Source organism: Nyctibius grandis, chromosome 11 (assembly GCF_013368605.1).
Source record: "Nyctibius grandis isolate bNycGra1 chromosome 11, bNycGra1.pri, whole genome shotgun sequence".
In the NCBI taxonomy this organism is placed as follows: Eukaryota; Metazoa; Chordata; class Aves; order Nyctibiiformes; family Nyctibiidae; genus Nyctibius; species Nyctibius grandis.
Genome location: NC_090668.1, coordinates 25,755,870 through 25,781,397, shown reverse-complemented (window position 1 = coordinate 25,781,397; position 25,528 = coordinate 25,755,870). Strand labels below are relative to the sequence as shown.

At 41.4% G+C, this 25,528-nt stretch overlaps 1 protein-coding gene across 4 annotated transcripts in view; it reads right to left on the bottom strand.

Annotated features, from left to right (window-relative positions):
• The window catches only part of MAP2K5 (mitogen-activated protein kinase kinase 5), a 134,516-nt gene that overhangs the window by 78,159 nt on the left and 30,829 nt on the right, over positions 1-25,528 (bottom strand). For all 4 annotated transcript variants that reach the window (XR_011048940.1, XM_068409968.1, XM_068409969.1 and 1 more), the window contains exons 9-12: positions 11,990-12,029; positions 7,224-7,292; positions 7,045-7,126; positions 2,936-2,997 (exon numbers count right to left, since the gene is read on the bottom strand). Coding sequence is in view for 3 of the 4 variants with exons in the window: in XM_068409968.1 (XP_068266069.1) it covers positions 2,936-2,997; positions 7,045-7,126; positions 7,224-7,292; positions 11,990-12,029 (253 nt within the window). In the remaining variant the exon portion in view is untranslated. The remainder of the gene's footprint in view (positions 1-2,935; positions 2,998-7,044; positions 7,127-7,223; positions 7,293-11,989; positions 12,030-25,528) is intronic.

The following is a 25,528-nucleotide window of genomic DNA, read 5'->3' as shown; positions in this document are numbered from 1 at the left end:
AGTGGCAGTTGCCGTCATCAGAAAATGTTTGATTGTCTCAGCAAACAAAACTCTCCTCTGGTTCCTACCAAATTGTGAGAAAATCTGGTTGGGAGGGGAGTGTACGAGGCAGCAAGTACCATTCGTGCCCGTTAAGCAGTGAGTTGCAGGTACCTGTTTAGTATTTATAGCAGTATTTCAAGGAAATGAGTGAGAAATGAGTAGCAACCCAGTCCTATCCTTTTGGCTACAGAAAGTCGGGCTTGTCAAGAAAGGGATGTCTCGCAGGTAGTGCAGCCCCAGCCCGTGGAGATCAAAGAGTGAGAGGAAATGACCTTGAGTACAACTCAGCGTTCAACTGAGCAAACGCAGGGGCAACGTGCTCCGTGCTCCCTTCACCGTGTCGAGCAGACACAGATCTTGTTCCAAACCAGCTGGAACTTCCTGCGCCTTTTGTGCTCACTGCTGTAAGGACAAAAACTCAGCAAGGGTCATTAGGCATTGGAAGGGGCTGCCCAGGGAGGTGGTGGAGTCACCATCTCTGGAGGGGTTTAAGAAAAGCCTGGACATGGCCCTTAGTGCCCTGGTCTAGTTGCCATGGTGGTGTCAGGGCAATGGTTGGACTCGATGAGCCCAGAGGGCTCTTCCAACCTGGTTGATTCTGTGACAACCGTCTTTAAGGGCTGTCAGTCTACTGCTTTTCATGACAATTAAATTCATATAACAAGAAAGGAAGCAAGAAAATCATCAAGTCAGAGTGAGAGGAATGCTGGATGCTGCTAAACGACTATATGTGCCTGCATCATTTTCCTCTGGAAAAGGTTTCACTTCAAAACGTCTACAAATCTAACAAGAGGGTATTCTAATAAACAGATGTGCAGGTCACACATATTATTAAGCAGCTTCAATAGACTAATGCATTGTACACGTCTCAGGAGAATAAAAGACAAATGACTCTGTACATGGTGCAAGGAAGGTAGAAAGAAAATACAGACTGGAAAAAAAAAAGGACACTATGGAAGCTCCAGATTTTGTCCACAAAATCCACGCATCCAAGCTCTAGCTTTTGTTTGGCATTCTCCTTCTCATCAGTACATGAATGGAAATCCTCCAGGCTTTGGGTAACCTTCCCAAGCTGTTTGGGGTGGGGATTATGGTGACTATGTACAGTCCTTGGCAAAAAGGTGCCCCCACCCCCAAAACGGGCTGCTGGGCTCTGCTGAAATATCAGATGCTAAGATGCAGGGTAGCCATTTCTGAAGACTTAAAGGATAAATTAGAGAGAAAACAAAGGCCTTCACAGCCTCCTTCCAAGCCTCCCACGCCAACTGAGCAAAATACCAGTAGCAGAGCAGAGGAAGCTGCCAGTGCTGGTTCAGCCCCAGCGCACACCTTCTGTTACGGAGAAGCAGGAGAAAGGGGTGAGTTCCTTCTCTGAAGGCTCCTGCTCCTTTGTTCACCTCTTTACCGACCCCCTGCACTGCTGCCGGCACAGTACAGGTTGCTAAAGCGGCAAATAAAATAACTAGAAAAAGGTAAGTATCAGCTCACTGTTCGTGTCAGGGAGTCACGCTCACTAACTAACTGATTTGTAAAGAAATGACCCTGCAGGTGAACAAAAAAAAAATATATATCAAGACATAAAAGATGGGGCTGAAGCACCACCATTACAGATAAGTGAAAATAGGAAGAGAACATCTGTAGAATACCAAGCCAGGTGGGCTGAGGAGGATGGGAGAGAGGAGAGGCAAAAGCAAGTAAGGAAATGCTAAGGTAAGTTAGGGGGGATGTATGAAGCACACAGCATGAAGTGGGACAGGGAAAAGGAGAAGGAATAAGCACCTGAAGAAATGCTTGAAGGCCCATCCCAGTCTTATTACACTACACATATGCTACTTAGCATCAGGAATATGAGGACACCGTGAGCAACTTATCATTCATTGCTCCATAGGGAAGAAGAGATGAAACGTTTTTACTGAACTAAAGGTGAAAAGCATTCAAATTCCATGAGAAATTGCAGGGCTATATAACGAGCAGATTTGAAGTTACTTAGAGGAAACAGCATCAGAGAAGGATGTTCATCACCCTGGGCAGGCCACACAAATTAAGAGAAAGTAGAGCTGTGAATTACAATGAACAGAGACTAAATAGCTGCCTGTGTTGGATTAAAGGATTTAAATTGTCAGCTTGATGTATAATGAATGTGAAAACCCAGCACTTAATTAAGTGGCACATGATAGAATAACTTTGTTATGCTTTAAACTGCTTAAGTTATCAAAGCATTCCTTATATTTAGCAATTGTTTAGCAGTATCTCTCTCCCTGGTGAGATCCACTAAGACATTGGTCATTTACCCTGTGTTCAGCTCTGGCAAAATATGTAATTTTTTTTTTAATTCTTCTTTTTTTTGTTGTTCTGTAATTTGAGTTTTCAATCATGGCTAGTGAATTTCTAGCAATGCAGTCACTGAATGCTGCTGAGACACAAGGATGGGCTACCAGGTGCTCTAAGGAGCCCACTGCCAACACCTTGCTGCCAAGGTGTCCCCCAAGACACTGGGGACTGATAGTTCTTCCTAGATCACAGCCCATCTCCCTGCCCATCACCCCTAAAATGACTATTAGCTCTTCAGCCATGGCTGCTCACGTGCGAAGGGTCCCAGCACAGGGGTGAGAGAGCAGCCTGGCCTGGCTTGTGCCAAATAAGAACTTCAGCCTCCTCCTTATCTGCCTGAAGGAGTACATCCACCACAGGGGAAAGACAGAAAATGTGTCCTTGTGCTCACACGATGGTTAGGAAGAGCACGAGATAGGAAGGACCCTCCCTTTCACACAGACACAATGAGGACACGGACCGAGATGACTCAAGTGTCCCAAGGGGGCACATGAGCACTCAAACCAGAGGTGTGTTACGTGCACCATCAAAAACTGGAAGAGAAAAAGAAAAAAGTACTTACAGCTACTGCTATTCTTCCAAGTACGTGTTCTGGAATTTTTCTATAAACATCCAAAGAACCCCCTGCAGGGACAAACAAACCGTGCTTAGGCAATACAAAATGAAATACTGCCCTAGATTTGAAGTCACAAGGGTTTTCTAGGCCTTGGTTATTAATAAAAACACCATCAATGATGTAACAATAACTGTGTCAGAAATAACTGACCTTAAAAAATCTACCAAACTCTGAATAAACACATGACACAGTACTCAGGTCTCTTTTCACCCATGTTACTTATTTTTGCTTGCAGTATAAATACTCAAACTCCTTTCAGAAAACCTCCCAGTCACGGGACAGAATTGGAGAACTCGAAACCACCAGGCTTAGAGTAACTTCTCGGGAATAACAGTGTCACCTGAAAAAGTGACAGTAGACTTCAAAATCTAAACTGTCCTAACCCTTGTCCCCAAAATCTGATGCTAACATTACACGGGAGCTGATACAATGCTTATATACATGCTTTAAGCCAGCTTTCTCCTGATGATCAAGCTTGGTTGAGTGTTGCAGTCTGTGTCCACACTGCTGTCTGAGAAGGAAAGACAAGGAGCTCCTGGGCAAGCAGATAAGTTCTGCCAGTAAACTCCAGTATGGGACAAAACGTACTGTCTGGCATAACCCTGTCCAGTCAGCATCACACGTTCATGGGGAAAGTGAGAAACTTAAGTCCCCCTCACCCCCAAGGGCCTCGGAAGGATCGTTTCCCTTATCTTCTGCAAAGGAGCTTCATGATCAATGTAGTGTTCAAAATGTCCCTGGGGTGAAATACAAATTCTTGGGCAAGAAAGTAATTTAAAATTGAGAATTAAAAATATCCAAGCAGAATGGCAAAAAATAAATGGACAAGCAAATCACAGGCAGAGGATATTAGGCCTGGCTTGCAAGTGTTGTCTTATTCAAGGCTTGAGGTTCTCTGAAGCACTCAGCACTGATCTAACTCTGCTCTCGGTGGAGCAGATGGATTTTACTGATGACACTGCTGGGAAAAGAGGCCAATACTCAGCAATTACGAAAACTCCACCTTGTACTTTGCTTATGGTTCAGTTTTTAGAAGTGAACCATTTCGTTCTGAAATGCTGCAATCTGAAGAAGTCACAAGGTTCCTCCTCCAGTCTTCAGCCTTAATTACACAATAGTTCTTATTTACACCATACTTCTTATTCTAATGATGGGGGTTGTGCGGTGGTTGGTTTTTTTCCCCTCATTTTCCTCATCGTCTCTACTGTCAGAAATATACTGTTTGTCTTTGCTAATATTGCTTTGAGTCCAGGTCACTGAAACTACTATTCATTCATTAAGTTTAATCTTTCAACTTATATTGTCCACATTGTCTGTGTATTACAACAAACCTCAGTTTTAAAAGTAAAGGTAAGTCCTATTTAACAGAAATAACAGGACACAGCAGATAACTACTGCTCGTTACAAAAGCCAAACAGAAGGCAATCATATGGCAGGTGGTTCCTGTTAATACTTGTAACATATCCTTAAATTCTGGACAAAAAAAAAGACCTATTTTCATGTACCAAACTGCTAAATCTTGCTATTACAGATGTCACTAAAGGTAGGGCTGTTTGAAAAATGAAGGAAAGTCTTTTTGCAAACAACAGGGAAATCCATGGAGAAAAAATTCTGTAGAAGACATTTCCAAAGCCAAATATATAATGTTAGCTCCCAAATGGGTATGTAGACATCTAGGTACAGTCTGATAACCGGCACCTCTCGCTGCTTTTAAGGGGAATTTAGCAGGTGTTCAGCAGCTTCAAGGAAAAGAGGCAACAACATAAGTAAAAGGCAATAGTGCATTTCACTAGAAGAATCATCTGTTCACTTATAATAAAGATGTTCACTAAAGAACATCATCTTTATTATAAATATCAAAGGGCAAAGATTAGAAAGCCTCATTTCACATCTCTGTTGCTCTTTAAGATCAGTTGGCAGGTGGGAGGGTGATCCAGGCCAGTTGAACCTCAGTGTTCTGGTATTTGCAGACTTGGAGTCACTTGGCTGTAGGTGCCAGGAAGGAACCAGTATGTGCATCTTTACCCTACGTGTACCCCTAAGTCATGAGTATCCCAAAAGATGCAGATCCACCTCTATCCAGGTAATTCACAAAGGAAATACCTGTGTTTTGTAATACGGTACAGAATATGACTGGGCAGAATCATGGGATATGGATTCAGGAAATATTACCAACTGACCTAAGACAGTCAAAAGGTTTAAAATTTTGTCAAGGTTAAAGCTGTTCATCTGCAGGATGAGAAAGTATTTTTTCTTATCTTCACCTGCATCCTTACGCATCAAAATTAAAGGTCTGGGAAAAAAAAAATGGCAAGGTCTCTTTATTTGCATTTTGTTCTTCCTTTAAATGATTGCTGTTGCTGCCAGAAGGAGTGCACAACATGAGGCAGACCAAGGGTCATCTCCAGCATAATTCCAAGTAATTTGTGCATGGTCAGTAAACACCATCGTTGTGCAACATCATGAGGGATGCATACCCTAAAGGCTTAAATATTTTCAAACAGGAATTCAGAACTGCAAGCATTTATGTCTGTCGTTTTTAAAAATCTCTGAATTAGTAGGAGCACACATACTCCAGGCAGATGCGTGTTTTGGCACGAGCAGATGCTTCCTTGCTGCATGTGACTAAGGGCTTAACCTAGGCTTGCAAGTCTGAGTGCAATCACAAGGGCAGAGCAGAGAAATGGCCAACAGTCACCCAGCAGGAGAACAGCAAAGAATTTAACTTGTGGGCTTGGTTGAATAAATGTCACCAAATATGGAAAATCGGAGAGAACACTCATACTTGGAAATGGAGCACAGAGATCACTGGGACGGAGGTAGTAAGTGTAAAAAGACAGAAGTAACAGCAATAACAGACCATTTTGGAGTCACCATCTCTGGATGTGTTTAAGAAAAGCCTGGACATGGCACTTAGTGCCCTGGTCTAGTTGCCATGGTGGTGTCAGGGCAACGGTTGGACTCGATGAGCCCAGAGGGCTCTTCCAACCTCATTGATTCTGGGATTCTGTAATTTTAACAAGGAGAAAACAAAATGCACCAAAAAACCCTAACAGGCTTTATCCATGGTCCCTATCAGAAAGAAGCTACTCAATGATGTTTAAAGGCACACATCTGGCTTTGGAAATTTTTCCTGCCAGAAAGCCTTCCCTCTACAGTAGATTATTTACAAGATCCTTACTTCTTTATATCCAGCTTAACGGAACCTTTGTGAAAAATCTGGATAGGGCATAAAACGCTGGCTCACAAGAAAATCCTGGAGAGAGTAACAGACTATTGCTTGTAACAACAACGTGATGTGAAAAGTTGAACGCTACGAAGGGGGTTCTTGTGTGCGAGACACAAGGGGATGGCATCTGTCATGAGAAACGCTCTCAAAATTGATACACAGAGGGCAGCAACGACTATAAATTGCTGTAATCTGTATATTTTTCCTGCCTTTTCTTCAAGAACGCCACACAGCACAAGATTTCAAAGCAAAGGACTAATAAATCTCTATAATGACAGTAGCATCAGATTGTGGGGAAGGGGATACTCTTGGTGTGAGGATTCACATTGGGAGGAACAAGAGTAGACTCAAACTCGGCGCAGCACTGCTAAACAGCTGTGTTAGAAAATAACTCCTTGTCTGGCAATTAAGAGACGATTTCCACTGAAAACATGTAGGACATTGGGTTAATAGATTTCTTTAAAAGAAAATCTGTTTTGGCTATCAGAACAGCAAAAGTGAGGAACAGCTGTTTTGTCAGCAAGGACAGATTGTATGGAAGACTTGGATATCAAACCACAAATTAAGCTAGCATTTATTTCTGTTCTATTTACATTTTCAATAAAAGTAAGCGAAGTTACGCTCTGGAAAACACAGCAAACCATGGAGAATATAACACAATCCCAAAACTAACCAGTTTTTTTTAAAAACTACCCGCAAAGTTATCAATACTTTACATTTTCAAGTCGTACTACCACATTTTGCTCCAATCTGGAAAAGCACATCATTATATGATGTTCCCATTTACATATTTAGCAATTAAAAGCATACTAGATACACAACTCACCATCCATGAACTCTGTACACAACGAAATTCTGTTTTCTACAAAAAAAGCACCATAAAATCCTATGATATATGATGAGTCACACTGGAAAAAGAAAGGAAAAAAAAAAGAGAAGCCTGTTTTAAAATTTGCTGTAAGAAGATTATAAGCAACGATAATGAACATGAGAAAATCTATGTACCTTATAAAGAATTTCTAACTCCGACATTATCTGCTTCTGGAGTTCCAGTGTTATATCTAAGGGTATGACCTAAAATACAAACAACAGATACTTGATCAGAGCTGACATAAAACATAAGTGAATGATTCAAAACAAAACCGTGAAGATCCACATATTAATTATTCTTATGTGGGAAAAGGAAAGAGAGGAATAGGTGGAAAGAGTGTTTTAACAGAGCGATAAGCAAAGGAAGAAATGGAAATGAAAGGCCAGGCTGACTTTTGAAAGTCAGTTACAAGTAAACTAAGTTCAACAGCCAATTTTATCCATGAAATGCCATCAGGTTGGTGGTTTAACCCTTTGACCAAGAGACGAGTCAGCCCCTTTTTATATAAATTCTTAATGTTGTATGAAACATGGAAAACTGTTAAATATACAGCAGAAATTATTATTTGAAGACTCGCACGCTTAATTATTAAGTACTACTATATAAACCCAAACGGACTTTAAATGCCTTTAGCCCAGCTCAGTCTGCTCCCACACTATTTCACAGTTTAATACTTTAAGCTAAAGGGAAACAAAACCTACTCGATTTGCAGAATTAGCAGAAGTGTTATTAAAGGCTGTATATACTGCTGACGGAACAAAACACAGAGCCCATTTCCAAACACACGCATTTTACAGTGTCAAAATCTGTCTAAAAGAAAAAAACGATAACCTGTTTCTATCAAGAGTTTGCTTTAGGGTTATTTATAAAAGCTGTCACTAAACTAAATTGTAAGTGTAATACAGAGCTGCCAAGAAACGTTTAACACACTTGTCTAGATCAATAATCATTTGCCAACAATATTCACTTACATTTTTCCAGCGTGAAAAACTTAAAATAATTTGCTGGAATACCAATAGTTGTACCCATTGAATATTAACAGAATTCAATCTTGTCAACAGCCTAAAATTAAATTTTATCTCACTAAATTCTACCCACAGTGAGAAATTTCCCTGCCTTGCTCACTGTGAAGGCTTCGCCGACCTGAACGATGACTAGTTAGCATGATCAGTGTCAAATACATCACTGACATCCAATCAACCAAGACCTGGCATGAAGAAAGGTCTCTGTCTGATTTGCATTAACTATAATTACACACAGACCCTGCATTCTAATAGCGAGGGTAACCTGGAAAAGCAGAGCTACCCTCTTTACAAGTGGTCTGGATACTATAGGGTAGGGCACGTACCAAAATGGCCTGCAATGGTGTGGCAAGCACGTGTCACCACAAAATAAATCAGGAGAGACCACTGCCTCACTTTCTCTGCTTCCATGTAAACACGCGTGGCTTGCGTGACTTACAACACAGGAGAGACGCTCATCAGATGTCAAGGATGGAGGAACCTTCTGTTATTTACAGCACGGAAATGGGGGCAGAAAGAGGAAAATAAAAGTAGCTGTACAGCACTGCCTTAATCTGCACTCGTAGCCGGTCTCGGTAAGTGATCGTCCCTCTGTACTTGGCACTGGTGGGGCCGCACCTTGAATCCTGTGTCCAGTTCTGGGCCCCGCACTTCAAGAGAGATGTTGAGGTGTTGGAGCGAGTCCAGAGGAGGGCGACCAAGCTGGTGAAGGGTCTGGAGGGTCTGACCTCCGAGGAACGGCTGAGGGAGCTGGGGGTGTTTAGCCTGGAGAAGAGGAGGCTCAGAGGTGACCTTAGTGCAGTCTACAACTACCTGAAGGGAGGTTGTAGCGCAGTGGGAGTCGGCCTCTTCTCCCAGGCAACCAGCGCTAGGACAAGAGGACACAGCCTCAAGCTTGGCCAGGGGAGGGTCAGGTTGGACATTAGGAAGCATTTCTTCTCAGCAAGGGTCATTAGCCATTGGAAGGGGCTGCCCAGGGAGGTGGTGGAGTCACCATCTCTGGAGGGGTTTAAGAAAAGCCTGGACATGGCACTTAGTGCCCTGGTCTAGTTGCCATGGTGGTGTCAGGGCAATGGTTGGACTCGATGATCCCAGAGGGCTCTTCCAACCTGATTGATTCTGTGATTTTGTGATTTTCTTTTCATTTAAATGACATGGGGGTCTTCTGGGATTCAGCAAGGGGCTCCAAGCACTCCTACACATCTTCCTTATCAAGCTCCTGCCTAAAATACAGCAATCTTGGAACCACTTAGCACGCTTCTAACACGTGAACTCAACATACCTAATGTTCCAAGGGAAAAGGGTTAATTTTAAAAAGAGGAATACCTGAGCATATTTCCTCTGCTCTCCACTACACCTCCAGGACAAATAAGGATGAGTTGTCAAGTTAAATACAAGCAGTCAAGTGACTGAATTATAATTTACTCTGTGCTCAATTTAAATTAGTGTGAGGCTATTAAAATATACAGTATAAATACGGCAATTCATCACAAGCTGTCATGGATGACTTCATCTATTTGCTGGAGTGGCATACGTTCCACTAAAGGGAACGAGAGCAAAATCACAGGTCAAATTAAGCTGCTATTCTGTTTTAATTCACTTATTTAATCTGTGGCGACATAATTGTCTTTTACAGTATGTACAACTCAAAGGAAATTTGGGAGTATTATAGTCAGTATACAAATGATTAATCAAATGGTCCATTTAAATGCTAGCTTAAGAGCAGGAGAAACTAAAAGCAGTTGAAGAATGGCAATCAGCCAGCGTATGCTCGAATTTTTCATTTGGATTTTTCCCTCTAATTAGAAAAAAGTTACCTTAGAAAAATCTATTCAATCCTCGGCGTATTATCTAGCTGTAAAGTTTATGTAAAATACATAGTGACATAGACAGGTTTGGTCTGCAATGTAGGTATTAGTGTTGGTTTGTTTTCCTGTTCAAGATTTGCAAGATTAACTACACTGAAAGCATTTTAATCAACAGGTTTTCAGAATGTTCTCTCTATCAAATCTGTATATTATTGTCAAAAAAAGCCCCCAAAATGCAGAACTCTGCTTTCACGGGTCCATCCAGTGCTGTCCCTGTTAGCATGATAGTCCTCTGTCAGGACACTTGATCCTTGTGATGATCGCTGGTGTTACCATCTTCTTTTTATTGCTGGGAATGCTGAGCTATAGATGTCTTCAGCAATTTTCTTTAAGCAATTTTCTTTAAGCAATTTTCTAAACAGGGCTAGCCAGCATGATCACTATCATAGTGGGTTTCCCAACCTCCACTTTGTGAGCGTGTTATTTTAAACTATGATAACACACACACACGTGTTGATGCAATACTTCTTCTGAAATCACGCTGAAAAAATAGAATTAAGAGTGACAGGACCACCACGAGTAGTATCTACAAGAGAACCCAGTTTCCTAAATCTTCAGGATGCTAATTAGCCACGAGGACTAACCAAACCCTTGGACTCCAAGGGAATCAAGGAGGTGGAATTGCTGGGGGAAAAGGCTTGCTGCCACAGGGAGGTGATTTCAATTAACCTTGCAAAGGGTGAACTCATTTCCCCTCCTGCCTCTGTGATTTTTCTGGTGCTTCACCCTCCTCCCCAGGCAGCTGCTGAGGGCACCCACGGCAGCACGGGGCAGGCTGTCGAGCCGCAGTGCCAGCGCCCAGCAGAGCTGGCATGGATGATGATGCTCTCTGCAGAGCTTGGAGAAGATTATTTGAGGAAGCGACGCAGCAGGTACCAGGGAAAAGCAGCATCCTCACACAGCCCCAGCGTTTAGGGGAAGAGCTTTTTTAGTTCTGGACTGAAAGTTGCAATAAAAATATTTTTTATTATTGAATTTTCTGTACTTTCGTGCCTCTTACAACTCGGAGAATTCCTGTCTTACTCTAACTGCTCATGGCAGGTTTAGAAATGAGGGACACCACTTGAAAGGACTTTTTCCAAATGACTTTTTCAAAACCTTTTCCAAGTGATATTTGTATTCCGTATAATTAGAAGTTATTTGAATGTTATTTCCATATTTTCCACATGTAGAGAATAATTTCAAATCCAGTAGTAAGTATGGGCTTTTCTTCAATTCACTGGAAAGTTAAAAGCGTTTCTCCCAGTGGGGTAAAAGGGATTTATGTGACCGTCAGGAAAGCCTGAATGGGCAGAATCTCCTTTTAGTAAATTACATCTGATTGGAACTACAAGACAATATGAACCCAAATCTGAATGTTACCAATATATGCAAATATTGCCTATTAAATATAAATGCTTCATCTGAAGTCTTAGTATAATCTTATATCTTTAAATTCCATTTAACACCAATTCTGCTTGCAGCAATCAGCTCCCATCACTCCTTCTCTTGCCCTCCTCACCCACCCCACATTCCTGCAGTTTAACTCAGTTACACCAGAATTTAATGATTAAATAAAGACAGTAGAAAGAAGAAATGAGACAAAGCCCCCATTTTACAGTTTTCTAAGTAATTATTCCATAAATTATATTTATTTAAATATACCTTTTTTTATATACCAAACTATTCATTGCAATTGTATGAACGCAACAATTAATCTGTTTTCCAAAAGTCTCTACTGCTTTATCAAAATTGCCAATTAAAAAAAATGTCCGATACATTAAAAAAGGCCATATTTAAATATTTTTGTATAGATTAACTGTATTAATAATTTAATTTACAAATTTAATTTAACAAATTACATACAAGAGGTGTCAGAGTTGTGCTATTAGTTTACCATAGTGCATAAACAATGTGGACTTTAATGCAATAAAACAAACTGAGATCTAACAATCAGGAGTGGAAGGAAACCAAGGTCAAGCACGAAAGAAGAGAAAGAAAGAGAGAAAGAAAATTACTGCAATATCTTACCTTTACTGCGAGTATTTTTCCACTAGGGACATGATATGCCCTGCATGAGGGAAAAAATTAAATAACTTGAGATCACATAAAATTACCTCTATACATATGTGCAACATGGATACACTAATTTCACAGAAAAATGACTTGGAGCTAATATGTTTTACGTTAAACTGATTTCATAGAGCATTTGTAAAAAAAAGACTGATGAAAACAATTGATCAAAAGAATGTACTTAAAATGAAACCATTTAGCAGGTTTTTCCATCTGCATGTTTTATATAAAATCTACACATTGAAGACTTTTGTGCTGTGTAACAGTAAACTTCTAAGTATTAATTTATCCACTTTCACATTTTTTTTTCAATGAAATAAAATTATGATATAACCTTTAGTCAGAATCTTCACGTAAAACAAGGTTTATCGCACAAGTCTGCCAGTCCTATGGGTATTTTCAGTGGTAAGCCCATGATACACAGCTATATTAAATAAAGTGAAGCAAACAGGTAATGACTGATCCTTTACCATAATCTAAGGACCCACAGAAAATATTAGTGAAATAAACTTTCTGTATTTGTATTTAAGATTAGTGTGTGTCTCATATAAGGTTAGAAAGCATTATTGTTAATGCTCACATGTACCCAAAAATAATTTTCCACTGTATTTCAAGAGCAGTTTGTCTTAATTTCTGAAGACAAACATTTATAATTCACCATTTAACAGTGACTTGTGTATTCCTAACCATAAGAAAACAAAAAGGTAGGCAAAAATAAAATCTACTAAAAATCTGATGTAATTTTGCATAAAAACAAAACCACTAAACTTTTCCTCTTCACTAGTTTTACTGTCTCATACCGATTTATGACACTATGCACAGTAATGTCATATATGTGACACTAACTTTAAAGAATTATAATATTTTACCACTACATACCTCTAGCAATTATTACTGAAGAAGAAAGCCTTTAATAGGGTTTTTTTTTGCATGCAAAATCATGCATAGGATAGGGTGAGACTGTTGTTTAATCTTAGTTATAACCTGAGCACTTATACAATTTCTGTTAACAGCTCGGAAATTTCTAAAAACTTCACCTTAATTTAATAACTCATGGATAAACACTTATGTAACCAAGCGGCATTGGCTTTTAGGAACAAATATGGTTTAAAAAGGCGTTACCCAAAAAATCAGTGTTATTTAATATCAGTACAAGACACAAATCAGCTGACGAAGCTCTGACAGACCGGCAGCCGAATGCGTAATCCGTGAATCCAAGGGAGTGAGTGAACTCTGCTGTAAGTAGGGATGAATCAACAGTGGCAAAACATTATGGACTTAAGATGAGCAGAAATGATAAGAAAATGAACAGGTTGAGATAGCATGCTTAGCGTCTGTTAGCTTAATATGTCCTGTGCCGGCCAGTTTGGCAACTTAATTAGCTTGTCAAGAAAGCTGATCTTTTTTCCATACGAGAGATCTCCTGTTTCCAAGTGAATTAAAAGGGAAGACTTGATTATTTAATTATGATGCACGCTAATTCATCCGTGGAAGTTTGGGTTAAATTTCCAGCAGAGGGCAGATACCTGGTTTGGTTTACAGAGCGCTGACAGTACCAATTTAACATTTAATTATCGCTGAGAATTGGATCACAAAGGAGATGCCATGCCCATGGGTACAGCGTGTCCAGTGGCTTTGCAAACAGCATGCTACCTGGGAGGAATCTGTTTACTCCAGGCTCATCTCGATTCTCCTGACCTTCCTCAACACAATAACTGTAAAGTGATTAATGAAGTTTGAATAGGAGCTTTGGTTACACCAAAAGACAACCGTACACCTCTGTAGTGGTTTAATTAACAGCTAACACTTCAAATTAGTCTGTAGTTGCTACAGTAATTACCCGTTCCAATGAGTGTGTAGGGAAAACGTTTTTGTTAGATATTACGTAGAACTGTAAGTTGGAATTGATCATTTTGGTTACAGTCAGCACAGCTAAAGCCTGAAGATTTAGTACCTTTATGTAGCTTCAGAAGGATGCACTCAAAAAATCCCCCAGAATAACGTGCACAGCATGAAGAAAAACATACTTTTTGTGCATACTGCACCGATCAGTGAGTCTATGGATGTCTACGAGGAGATTATTATCTTCATACTCACAGAATCACAGAATCAATGAGGTTGGAAGAGCCCTCTGGGATCATCGAGTCCAACCATTGCCCTGACACCACCATGGCAACTAGACCAGGGCACTAAGAGCCATGTCCAGTCTTTTCTTCAACCCCTCCAGAGATGGTGACTCCACCACCTCCCTGGGCAGCCCCTTCCAATGGCTAATGACCCCTGATGAGAAGAAATGCTTCCTAATGTCCAACCTGACCCTCCCCTGGCCAAGCTTGAGGCTGTGTCCTCTTGTCCTAGCACTAGTTGCCTGGGAGAAGAGGCCGACTCCCACTTCACTACAACCTTGCGAAGTCTCATCTCAAGGGTCAACTCTCACAGATTTCAGTGTCGCCTCCAAAAGTAACAAACCAATCACCGTAGAACCAGATCATTAGACAAAGCAAAGTAGCAAAATGCAAAATGTTCCTCAGAAACGCTGTACATTTCAGTGAACACACACTTAAAATTATCTTCCAGGACAGCAAGCAAACAGTGTCACCTAATAAAGAGCTACAACAGCTCCTCTTGCTAGGAGGGCATTTGAGCAGGGCCTAACAGTAAAGACAAGTGGATGTTAAAGACCAGCGAAAATAGTTGCTAAAAACTAAACTGCTCTTTTTACTCCCTGGAGAGGAAAATCCTAACAGATACTGGGACAAATTAAGAATATATTCTTACGCAAGGCCTCATCTAGATCCCATCACGTTAGTTGGAGAATTGCATCTACCACAAACTTGATGTTTTATTATTTTTAAGTGCAAACTAATGGAAATGCTGCGAGATTAATAACCATTTTAGCAACAACCTTCTCAATTACTAAAAATATTTTTTAGGTATATATTGAAAATATTAACACAGTATTTATTAAAATAGTAGAAAAATAAACACAACAGCAATCATTCATTTGGTGCCCAATTTCTGCACATAAAGAGACTGTAATTCCAGCACCCTGCATCCAACTAATATTTTATTTTAAAATAGACAGTTGTCAGCTATTGTAGCCACAACATTTTTTAGGCTGAGGATAATGATTAAAGTTATTAAAAAAAAAAAGCAGCATTCAGAAATTGATTTGGGGATACCAGTCTTACAAGGCGATGCATCCTTTTCAAATCCACCAAAGCCTGACTGAAAATAGTTGCTGTGCTGTGGAAGAAGACAAGGTCATACAAAAAATTGTAGATAACTCAAGCTGATCTCCAGTGACATCTTCAAAGTCAACAGTAAAAGCTAGTGGTTGAAAATTCCATCTTAGACTCAGAATATATATGGGATACAAGAAAATAATTCATACTACTTTTCCCTAGAAAATGAAACTTCTTCATGCAAGTAAACTGTCCTTTCTTGATGCTCAGAAGTATATTTTAGTTCCTATGTCCAATAGAGATATGGGACAGACTCTGCACTGGATCGAGTAACCAATTTAATGATCTCCAGAAGAGGAGAAAGGTGATGAACAATATGTAGAAAGAAGGACACCCCTTAATATTAGCAGCACCTGGTGCAGGGACCAAGTTAAGAGATTGTTGTTGAATTAAAACTAAGTTGTAATAACTCAGACTGATAACTCAACAAAATTTTGTATAGATTTCACGAAAGATGGAAGAACTCTTCAAGAAGGATGGAGAAAAGAAAGCACCTCCTCGGAAGAGAGATGTTCCAGCAACAGATGTGGCACACGACGCAGAGAGGTTGGCTTAAAGCTGCCACACGTGGCAGAAGAACAGGACAGGCAGACTCCAACCACCGCGTGTTTTGAAACATTCCCACTGGGGAAAAGAAATTTAAATCTCTTCCTTCATGTTCCCATGAGAGTTCTTTATTCTGAGCCGCTACATCCATTACAACGAACAGTTCCTAAGCAAGACTGGCACAGTTGTGTCAAGTATTTTATTAACCTTGACTATTAACCATCTCCCTAGACACTGAAAGCCCTGGAGGGACCCCTGCAAGCCAACTCCTTTTGCATAACTTTGTCTCCTCTATTCTGAAAATCTAGAGTGCCTCTGAGGGAGCACTGCAAAGGCAAAAGCGGAGTTATTCAGGGGAATAAGACGGTGTGAGCTTGAGCAAAGCCCGACAGCTGAGCCAGAAAAACTTCTGATGGACTGTGGAGTACGGCGTGCACATCCCTTGTGTTCCAGAAAATAAAAATCAATATCATGGAAAACTAGAACAGGGCTTTGGGGGAACTGCCAACTCCTCGGCATCTCTCCCCCTCTATATAAGAATTGTTTCTACAGGAAAGCGAATAAAAAAAATGGAAGTGTCAGAAGCAGCTGCTTCTGTTTTAAAAAGAAAAGGAGAAAAAAAAGGTAGCTGAATTTCACATTGCCTGCTTTGTTCTTCCTGAGGTCTACTGCAAAGAAAACCAGAAGACAAATGTAAGATGCTTTGGCTCAAATCTCTTTACAGAATAAACGACAGCCCATCCTAATACTTAATGCTAAAAAATTCATACACTGCATATACTGAGTTTCTACTCAGTTCAAAAGTAAAACAAACAAAACCAAACAGAACATGCACAAGCTTCTTAATAAACAGCTTAGATGTCAAACCAAAAATTTCTCCCTCTTTCAACTTGCTAAGACTAACAATTTTATATTCTCCTTGTGAGAAATTTTACCTAAAAGCACAGTGGGGAGCTGCATTACTTGCTGTGATTGTGTAATTTCTTCCAGGGCAAGCAAAGAATTAACTTCAGGTTTCAACATGCAGGCGCTCAAGAGAGACAGCAATTTGCAATTTGTTTTCTAATTTTTAATTGTAAAGCATTTGCCCACACACGACTGACTTACGGATGGTCACATCAGAAGCACAGACTAAGCAAAGATCCCTGAGCTTTCTCAAACAGCTTTTCCTAACATGTACAATAACTTTTTACTACAGAGTTTACTAGTATCTGAAAACTCAAAATAAATGGTCTCCTAGAAGCAAAAATTCATTAAAATTATTATATCATGCTGAAAGCAGCCTGCCCCGCAGAAGATCCTGGTTTCTACCTGTTCACCCTGGCCACCAGAATATATTTTTCTATTTTTCCCCCAATAGCCACTGAAACAATTTCTAATCAATAAGATATTCCTTGGCAAGACCAAATGATTCAAGGGAAAGCCATGACCTGTCTGCTATGCCAATGAGTCAGTCCCTTCCCTTCCTAGATATAGAACTAACATCAGCAAATATGACAAAATGATATACTGCCAGCACCGTTACATCAGTGATGTGACTGCAGGACACCGGGACGCAACGCTCCCCTCTGGCCGAGGAACCAGAGAAGCTCATGGCTAATGCCACAAACTCAGATCTGCTGTAGTTCCACCAGCTCACAAAAAGCGTTGGTGTGTCATTCTGCTAAACGATGCTTGTAGTAGATGAAAGGGCTTTGTCCAGCTCTGTGCTGAAGACCCCAGGGAAGGAGGTCCCCTGTCTCTCTCACGCCCTGTTACAGTGCTGCACCAGCTTACTTGCAAGAGGTTTCTCCTAATGTCCAATCTGAACTTCCCAAGTGGCAACCTGAGGCCACAAAGTAAAAATAAAAGTAAATATTTCAGGTTCTTTTTCCCAGATACGTTTCCTTCTGCTTCACACCTTGGTATGTGTTCATTATATACATTTGTTAAAAGCATCAAGACATCACATCACTCGACAAGAACTGCAAATACTGTCCCATTTCCCCATATCTGTATCAGCTCACCCATAGCACTGCACGGATGAACTCCAGAGGAAGTCAGGGGAGGTTCGGGTTGGACATTAGGAAGCATTTCTTCTTAGCAAGGGTCATTAGCCATTGGAAGGGGCTGCCCAGGGAGGTGGTGGAGTCACCATCTCTGGAGGGGTTTAAGAAAAGCCTGGACATGGCCCTTAGTGCCCTGGTCTAGTTGCCATGGTGGTGTCAGGGCAATGGTTGGGCTCGATGATCCCAGAGGGCTCTTCCAACCTGGTTGATTCTGGGATTCTGTGAAGTCCTCCAGACATCCTCGCTTGGTCTCTGGGACTAAGGCAGAGTATTTCCTAACAGAAATGAACATACAGAAGCCCCAGGTTTCTTATCTGAGTTAAAAATTCAACACAAAAAGCTCTGGCTGTAGGAAGCAGCACCTTCAGATGTAAGGGCACTAAATGAAGTCAAACTGAACATTTTCCTGCCCTACGAGAAATAACCTCCAGCAAAACGACTGCGTCAGTGTCGTGCAAGATGAATACAATTCTCTAAGTGTTACGCATTGCAGAATGACACGCCAGTCACCAGCTGCAGACTATATGCAGCAAATCACCCACAGATTTCGTTTACTGTTAATTTTTTCTTTTCTTCCCCCTCTTTTTCCCTCATACCACCACTGTCTGTCGCGCTCCTGGTCAGACTCTGGCAGTCTGATGATAGAATTGTCACGTACTCAGATGGTCGTCTAAAGAAAGAGATTCAAATTGTTTCTAGGAAATAAACACTTTGACAGTTGTTGCCTTCTGCAATAGACAAACACATTAGCCTGACTCTGTGGCTGTTAAAACAGGAAATCCAAAGTGCACAGCAGTTGTAAAAAGGAGCTTTTATGGGGGCTGTGCTAGTTCTAACAGCAATCTATGCCAACCTCCCCTCTATCTAAAACCCCATTACAGATGCTTGAGTACCGATTGCAAAATGATTTGTTGGTAAACTAGAAAACAAACAAAAACTACTTGTATCTAAATTTTAAACTTTTCCAAAGAGCAAAATTGGCACTAGAAGCCGCACAAAGAAAATGCAGAAGAGCAAAATGTCTCACTTAACCCATCTCTGCGGGGAAGCGGCAGTTTTGGCATCCAAGCCTGAGCACAGCAGAATGAATCCCTCACCTCTTTTACGCTGTAACCTACTACTATTTCCATCTGTTACCACTTATATTAGTCTTCCTTCTCCACTGCAGTCAAACATTCAGGGTCATCCTTTGAAAGCTGGATTACAAGTCTTTCTCCTTGCACCCATCCCATTGCAATTGAGTCCCCATTCCTTAGAGAGACCCATACAGACAGAAAGGACTAAAGACGGAGATGGCTTGGCCTTGACACTGCTTGAGGCGGCTGTGGTGCCACCATCACCAGTATTAGGTCACTCACTACCACAAGACCAACCCAGATCAGATGCAGACGCATTTAGGAGGCTCAGAGGTGACCTTAGTGCAGTCTACAACTACCTGAAGGGAGGTTGTAGTGGAGTGGGAGTCGGCCTCTTCTCCCAGGCAACCAGCGCCAGGACAAGAGGACACAGCCTCAAGCTTCGCCAGGGGAGGGTCAGGTTGGCCATTAGGAAGCATTTCTTCTCAGCAAGGGTCATTAGCCATTGGAAGGGGCTGCCCAGGGAGGTGGTGGAGTCACCATCTCTGGAGGGGTTTAAGAAAAGACTGGACATGGCACTTAGTGCCCTGGTATAGTTGCCATGGTGGTGTCAGGGCAATGGTTGGACTCGATGAGCCCAGAGGGCTCTTCCAACCTCATTGATTCTACGATTCTGCAGTAATGTATTTCAGCTGCCAGCTTTAAACTCGCTGAAAGAACAAACGACAGCAGAACAGTCAGAAGCTTAGACTGACATGGACAGGCATTTTCTGACACAGCATAAAACCTGCCAGTACAAAATAAACCCACCACAATTTTTGGAAGAAATCTGAAGCAACAGAGTGAACCAAAAGTACGTCACATCCTACGGTGATGGCACTTTAGATGCTTCTCTCTCTCTACCAGGAGACCTAAAGCTGGATTTTCTGCATTATCCAACCATTTGTTCAGGAGAGATGTGTTCATGACACTCTCACAGCACAACAGCTATTAAGGAAAACCAGAGCTGTTCAGTAACTCAGTAATGACCAGTAGGAGAAAACAGAACTGTGCCAAGTAGTAAGAGTTTTCTAGGTATTCACCGCAGCAGCTGAAAGAGAGTTTTCTTCTAATCATGGCTCAGTTTCAAGCAGAACGCTTTTTGTAACCAAGAACAGATGATGTTGTCCACGCCGGAGCGAGGTGCAAAGCAAGCTGCACTATGCTCACACACCTCCTCACTCATTGGTAACTCACATTTTTAGCATTACTATTTGCTTTATCTTCCAAGCCGTGGGCATACAATGCAAACAAAACAACTTTAATTTAAGAATCATCCAGTTTCTAATTAAACAGCCACAGGCAGCTGGCTGGATACATTTTAATCAGCTTCAATAACCTATTGATTGGATACTGAAGCTTAAAAATTAAAAGTAAAAAGATGACCAGGGAATTGTCCCATCTCAGAACAACAGTAGAACCCTCTGTAAATAACTCCTCTTTTAACCATCAGCTAAATGAACACTTCAATACTGCAGTACAAAGTCTTCTGCAAAATTACTTTAACTAACAAGCAGAAATTTATCAGCTTCAGCCAAAATCAATGCTGAAATCAATTTGAACACTGGTTGTGTCTAAAGGGGCTCATTGGCAATTTAGGGAAATTACACCATGTAAATGCCTGTGCTTTAATTGAACAGTTTCATCAACTAGGCTGTGATTGCTGTCCATTCATTTATTTACTCTCACTGCAGCTACCATTCTGCAAAGGAATGGGTTTTGTCAGACTTGAAGGAGGTACTTTATCTTCATTTTATGCACTTTTGTGCATAACAGATTTTATGAGGCAGGCGAGTGATAGCCAGGGTCAAAAGAAACAAGCCAACAGCAATCACTGGTCAGTCTTGTTTAAACCACATAGATAATATGGAGAAATTTGGTGGGGTATTTCTAACTTAGTCCAGCTATTTTTGTTTCAATGCTTTTCAGTGTGACTAAAAATAAAACAACAGAAAATTAATGTAGTCTGGGAAAGGAAATAAAGGAAAATGTCTCCACAAGAGCAAAACAAGAGTGCAGGGAGATGCAATGTTCAAACTTCATGTGGTCACAGATTTAACGCCAAAAAAAACCCAACATTGAACCTGCTCGTACGTCCTAGAGCTGCATCAAGCACCAGGCTGGGACAAGCGATGTGTATAAAACGTAGTGAGAACCTGCCCTGGAAAGTACAACACGGATGAAGTTGGCTGGCAGAGCTCCGGGCTGGGAACCTGCAGAGATGGGCTCGGTTCTTGCTTCTGTCGCTGCTTTGCGACCTTGGGAAAATCATCTCCCTCTCTGCCTCCGTTTACCCTCTGCCACGTGCAGAGGATGACACCAGCCTCCTTTGCCAAAGGGCCAACATAATCTGTGAATGAAGTATTTTAAAGAGGGGCAAACTATCGTTATGGTATTGCATATTCATACAGAAAAGCAGAAACTAATGAACAGAACAACAGCTCTGCTTAGATTTAGACTGGCTTCCCCCAACATTTGAGGTGCATGATAGTCACAGAATCACAGATGTTAGGGATTGGAAGGGACCTCGAAAGATCATCTAGTCCAACCCCCTGCCAGAGCAGGATTACCCAGATCATGTCACACAGGAACGCGTCCAGGCGGGTTTTGAATGTCTCCAGAGGAGGAGACTCCACACCCTCTCTGGGCAGCCTGTGCCAGTGTTCGGTCACCCTCACTGTAAAGAAGTTTTTCCTCATATTTAGGTGGAACCTCCTGTGTTCCAGCTTGCACCCGTTCCCCTTGTCCTGCCAATGGATGTCACTGAGAAGAGCCTGGCTCCATCCTCATGACACTTGCCCTTTACATATTTATAAACATTAATGATGTCACCCCTCAGTCTCCTCTTCTCCAAGCTAAAGAGACCCAGCTCCCTCAGCCTCTCCTTTGGAGAACAAGTGGGAGTGCAGAGACCCTCGTGAGGGAGCTCCTTCGTGACAGCACCAGTGTCCTGCATTAGAAACCATGGGACAACCCACAAAGAGCAAACCTTGCCAAGCCAAAGCTCCTCAAGGCAATGATGAACTCCAGCTATTCCATCACCGCTCCAGCAAACGGAGCTAAACCACCTCCACCTCCTTTACCCTCAAACACAGCCGAGTCTCCTCCAGCTCCCTCACTCCAGAACTGACAACGCTTTTCCCTGCTAACGTTACAGACGATCTGCAATTGTTTGCAGTTTACAGGCTGTCTTGCAAGAGAGAGCAACTTCCCAGCTGTCTTGCCATGCGCTATGTTTAACGTGCTAATGGGGCACCCCAAGGCTGGTTGAGATGGAGAAGAAAGAAACGGGCATATGCTGACATGAACAACTCCACCAAACAGCAAAATTGCTCGAGTAAATTGCTCAAACAAATTAAGCTTCCGCATTTATCCGTGTTTTCCCCAGCTATACAATTCTTCTGGACGGTACATCATCAACAGCCACTTCTCTCCCAATTACTCAACTTCAAGTGAAGCTGTCTGGTTTAACAGCATTTTGCTGAGATGATAACTGATTCTCCCCTTTCCTCCCTCTCTCTAGGTAACTTCACAAATTAATTATGGCATCATTGGGACTTTATGTTTATTTCAGTATACAGAGCGTTATAGCTTGCTCCTGCTGAAGACTCCTTTAACAGAATCCAAAGGTTTACACAACACATATTTTGAAAAAATCCCAGTCACACAGAAGGCTACACCATCCCCTAGAGTTCCTCGAACACCTCACTTCTCATTAGCTACAACTGCAAAGCAAAAACTAGAAAACAAGAAATAAGAGAAAAATATTCTTTTTGCCTGCATGTAAAGGAAGGAAATAGTGATACTTTAGATATGCCATGTGAGACTTCCCAGAGGAATTATTTGCCAGAGATAAACACCTCTACTTTGTAATACTTAGGTTCAGAATATACACGACTAAGGATTTTAGGTCGAAATAATTTAAGGTAGCTAGTCCTGAGGCTGGCTGTCAGAGTGTATATATCCCATTACAAACCAAAACGTTAGCCTTCTTTCACTGAAGGAGCAATCTTATCAAAACAGTCTCTCAGAGCTCTGCAGCCAGTGATGGAGCTAAAAATGCAGCACAGAAGCACATATTTTAAATGTCTTTTGGACCTACCAGCGAATGATTTTTTCCAAAAAAGCAATTTAAGGAAATACACTAGATGCACTGGTATACAGATGTTTTCCTCTGCTGTGAAGCAGCCCATATTGTGCACTCTCCATTCTACCAGCTTCGATAAAATAGATGATAAAAGATGAGAAAGTCTGTTGCAGAGCTGGAAGGTCGTACATTTACCAGTATAACAGTCTTAGTGCCCTCTTGTCAGGAAACGGGCAAATCTCCATGAAATGGAGCTGAGAGCTTCCAAAAATTCATAGAACTGGACTTATATTACTCCACAGAAAATGGAAATCCCAGTTAATGATGTAAGCTACCTACAACGGGCAAACAGAAGAGGAAGACACACCAGGGTCCTTTAAGTCTTTGTTACAGCAGATCTCATCACTTCCTTGACAACCTTTTTTGATACTTTAAATAATACTGAACTGTATATTCAAAATGTTCTCACATATTTTTGAAAACACAAGCAATCAGAAAGCAAGAATAATAAACTGGTTTTGCCCTATCTAATTCTAATTATTATCATTCTTTAATTAAGAAAATAGTGTATCAAAAAGTAGGGGAAAAACAGAAAGTCAGACAACTATAAACCCCCTTCTTTTTAGCACAGGAAAAACATTCAGATTCAGCAAGTTCTCACTAGAAATATTGCTATAAAGTATTGATTTTTTACCAGACTCAATTGACTGAAAAGTTGTTTGTATAGCAATATTGGCCAAGCCAATATACTGGAACAATTTTGCTACACACAGTAATCAAGTGTATTTCTAAAGTATAATTATACTGTCATAAAAATAAAGCTAAGATACCTCTTCTCCAAGCAATAAAACAGTTGCAGCTGTAAAGAACCCAAATAAATGAAATACATTTTCTAACTAAACATAGCGTCTTCCAAAGAGAACAAAACCACCTCCCCTCTCCCCCCTTAAGCCAGGGTTAGCATGAAAAGTGATCAATACTTCCATCTCAATAACTATTTCAATAGTAGTTAATTCACATGGAAAGAGAGGCTGAAAATTTTTGCTCAGCGACCTGCGACACGCTATCTTGTTTGCTGAATGCTGATAATATATCATTGCCATAATGGATATGACTCAGTATAAAGAGCTAGAAAGAAAAAAAAAAGGTACTGCACAGACACGCTCGTTCTTTAGATTCAGATCAATACTACACACAGCCTCTGCTGAAACAAACCCAGAGCGTGGAATGCTGGAAGAGGAAAACAGCCTAAACGTTTGCCATTAATTTTATTTGACAAATGTTCATTGATTTACTGGAATAAAATATATGTGGGCTGCTATCTATGACTGGTGCAATCCAGCTACCTGTAAGTATTCCATTTTGCAATTTCTTATTGGCTTGTGTAGCACAGATGCTCCTTTGGCGAGGGAGAGCAGGCTCCCCTTCACGAAGGGATGATTGTTCCAGGGTAGGAAGGTCTGTGTGCTTTCTCCAAAGCACATCACCACGGCACGGTAACCACCAACCCCCGCAACAGAATCACAGAATCAATGAGGTTGGAAGAGCCCTCTGGGCTCATCGAGTCCAACCATTGCCCTGACACCACCATGGCAACTAGACCAGGGCACTAAGTGCCATGGCCAGTCTTTTCTTAAACACCTCCAGAGATGGTGACTCCACCACCTCCCTGGGCAGCCCCTTCCAATGGCTAATGACCCTTGCTGAGAAGAAATGCTTCCTAATGTCCAACCTGAACCTCCCCTGGCAAAGCTTGAGGCTGTGTCCTCTTGTCCTAGCGCTAGTTGCCTGGGAGAAGAGGCCGACTCCCACTCCACTACAACCTCCCGTCAGGTAGTTGTAGACTGCACTAGGTCACCTCTGAGCCTCCTCTTCTCCAACAATGGCCACCAGCAGCTCTTCAAGGATGAAAGAGTGAATTGGTACAACTCTTCAGTCCAACGCACCAAGAAACAAATTCCAGAAGATCTGAGAGGAACGCACAGCTTAGAGGAGAGTTTTGGGAGAAAACAGTGTTTCATATGTATATCCTGCTATTATTTGCATTGCAAAGAAAGTCAAACTTCAGGAATGTGTAAAATATTCACATGTAAAAACAGTGCACGCTCCCTGGAGCGCTGCAGAGTGACACTTGCACTGGAGAAAATACTGTGAACTCACTGCAGCTGCTAATTTAAAATATGAATGCAATAAAAAGGAAAAAGAAAGGTAGAAATATTCCCTGATAGAGAAGAGGGCTCATGTTTTTACAGGTAAAATTTTTTTTACTTTCCCAAACTGCAGGCAAATGCAACACTCAACCACTTAACGAAGCAGATCGCAGCATCAGCCCACACGATGCAGCAAGTCAACACAGAAGTATTATGCTTCCCTCCTGTGCTATTATCCTCTGTGCCTTGAGTGGCCACTGGCCACTATGAGACACAAGACAACAGGGAGAGACTTTTGGTACAACC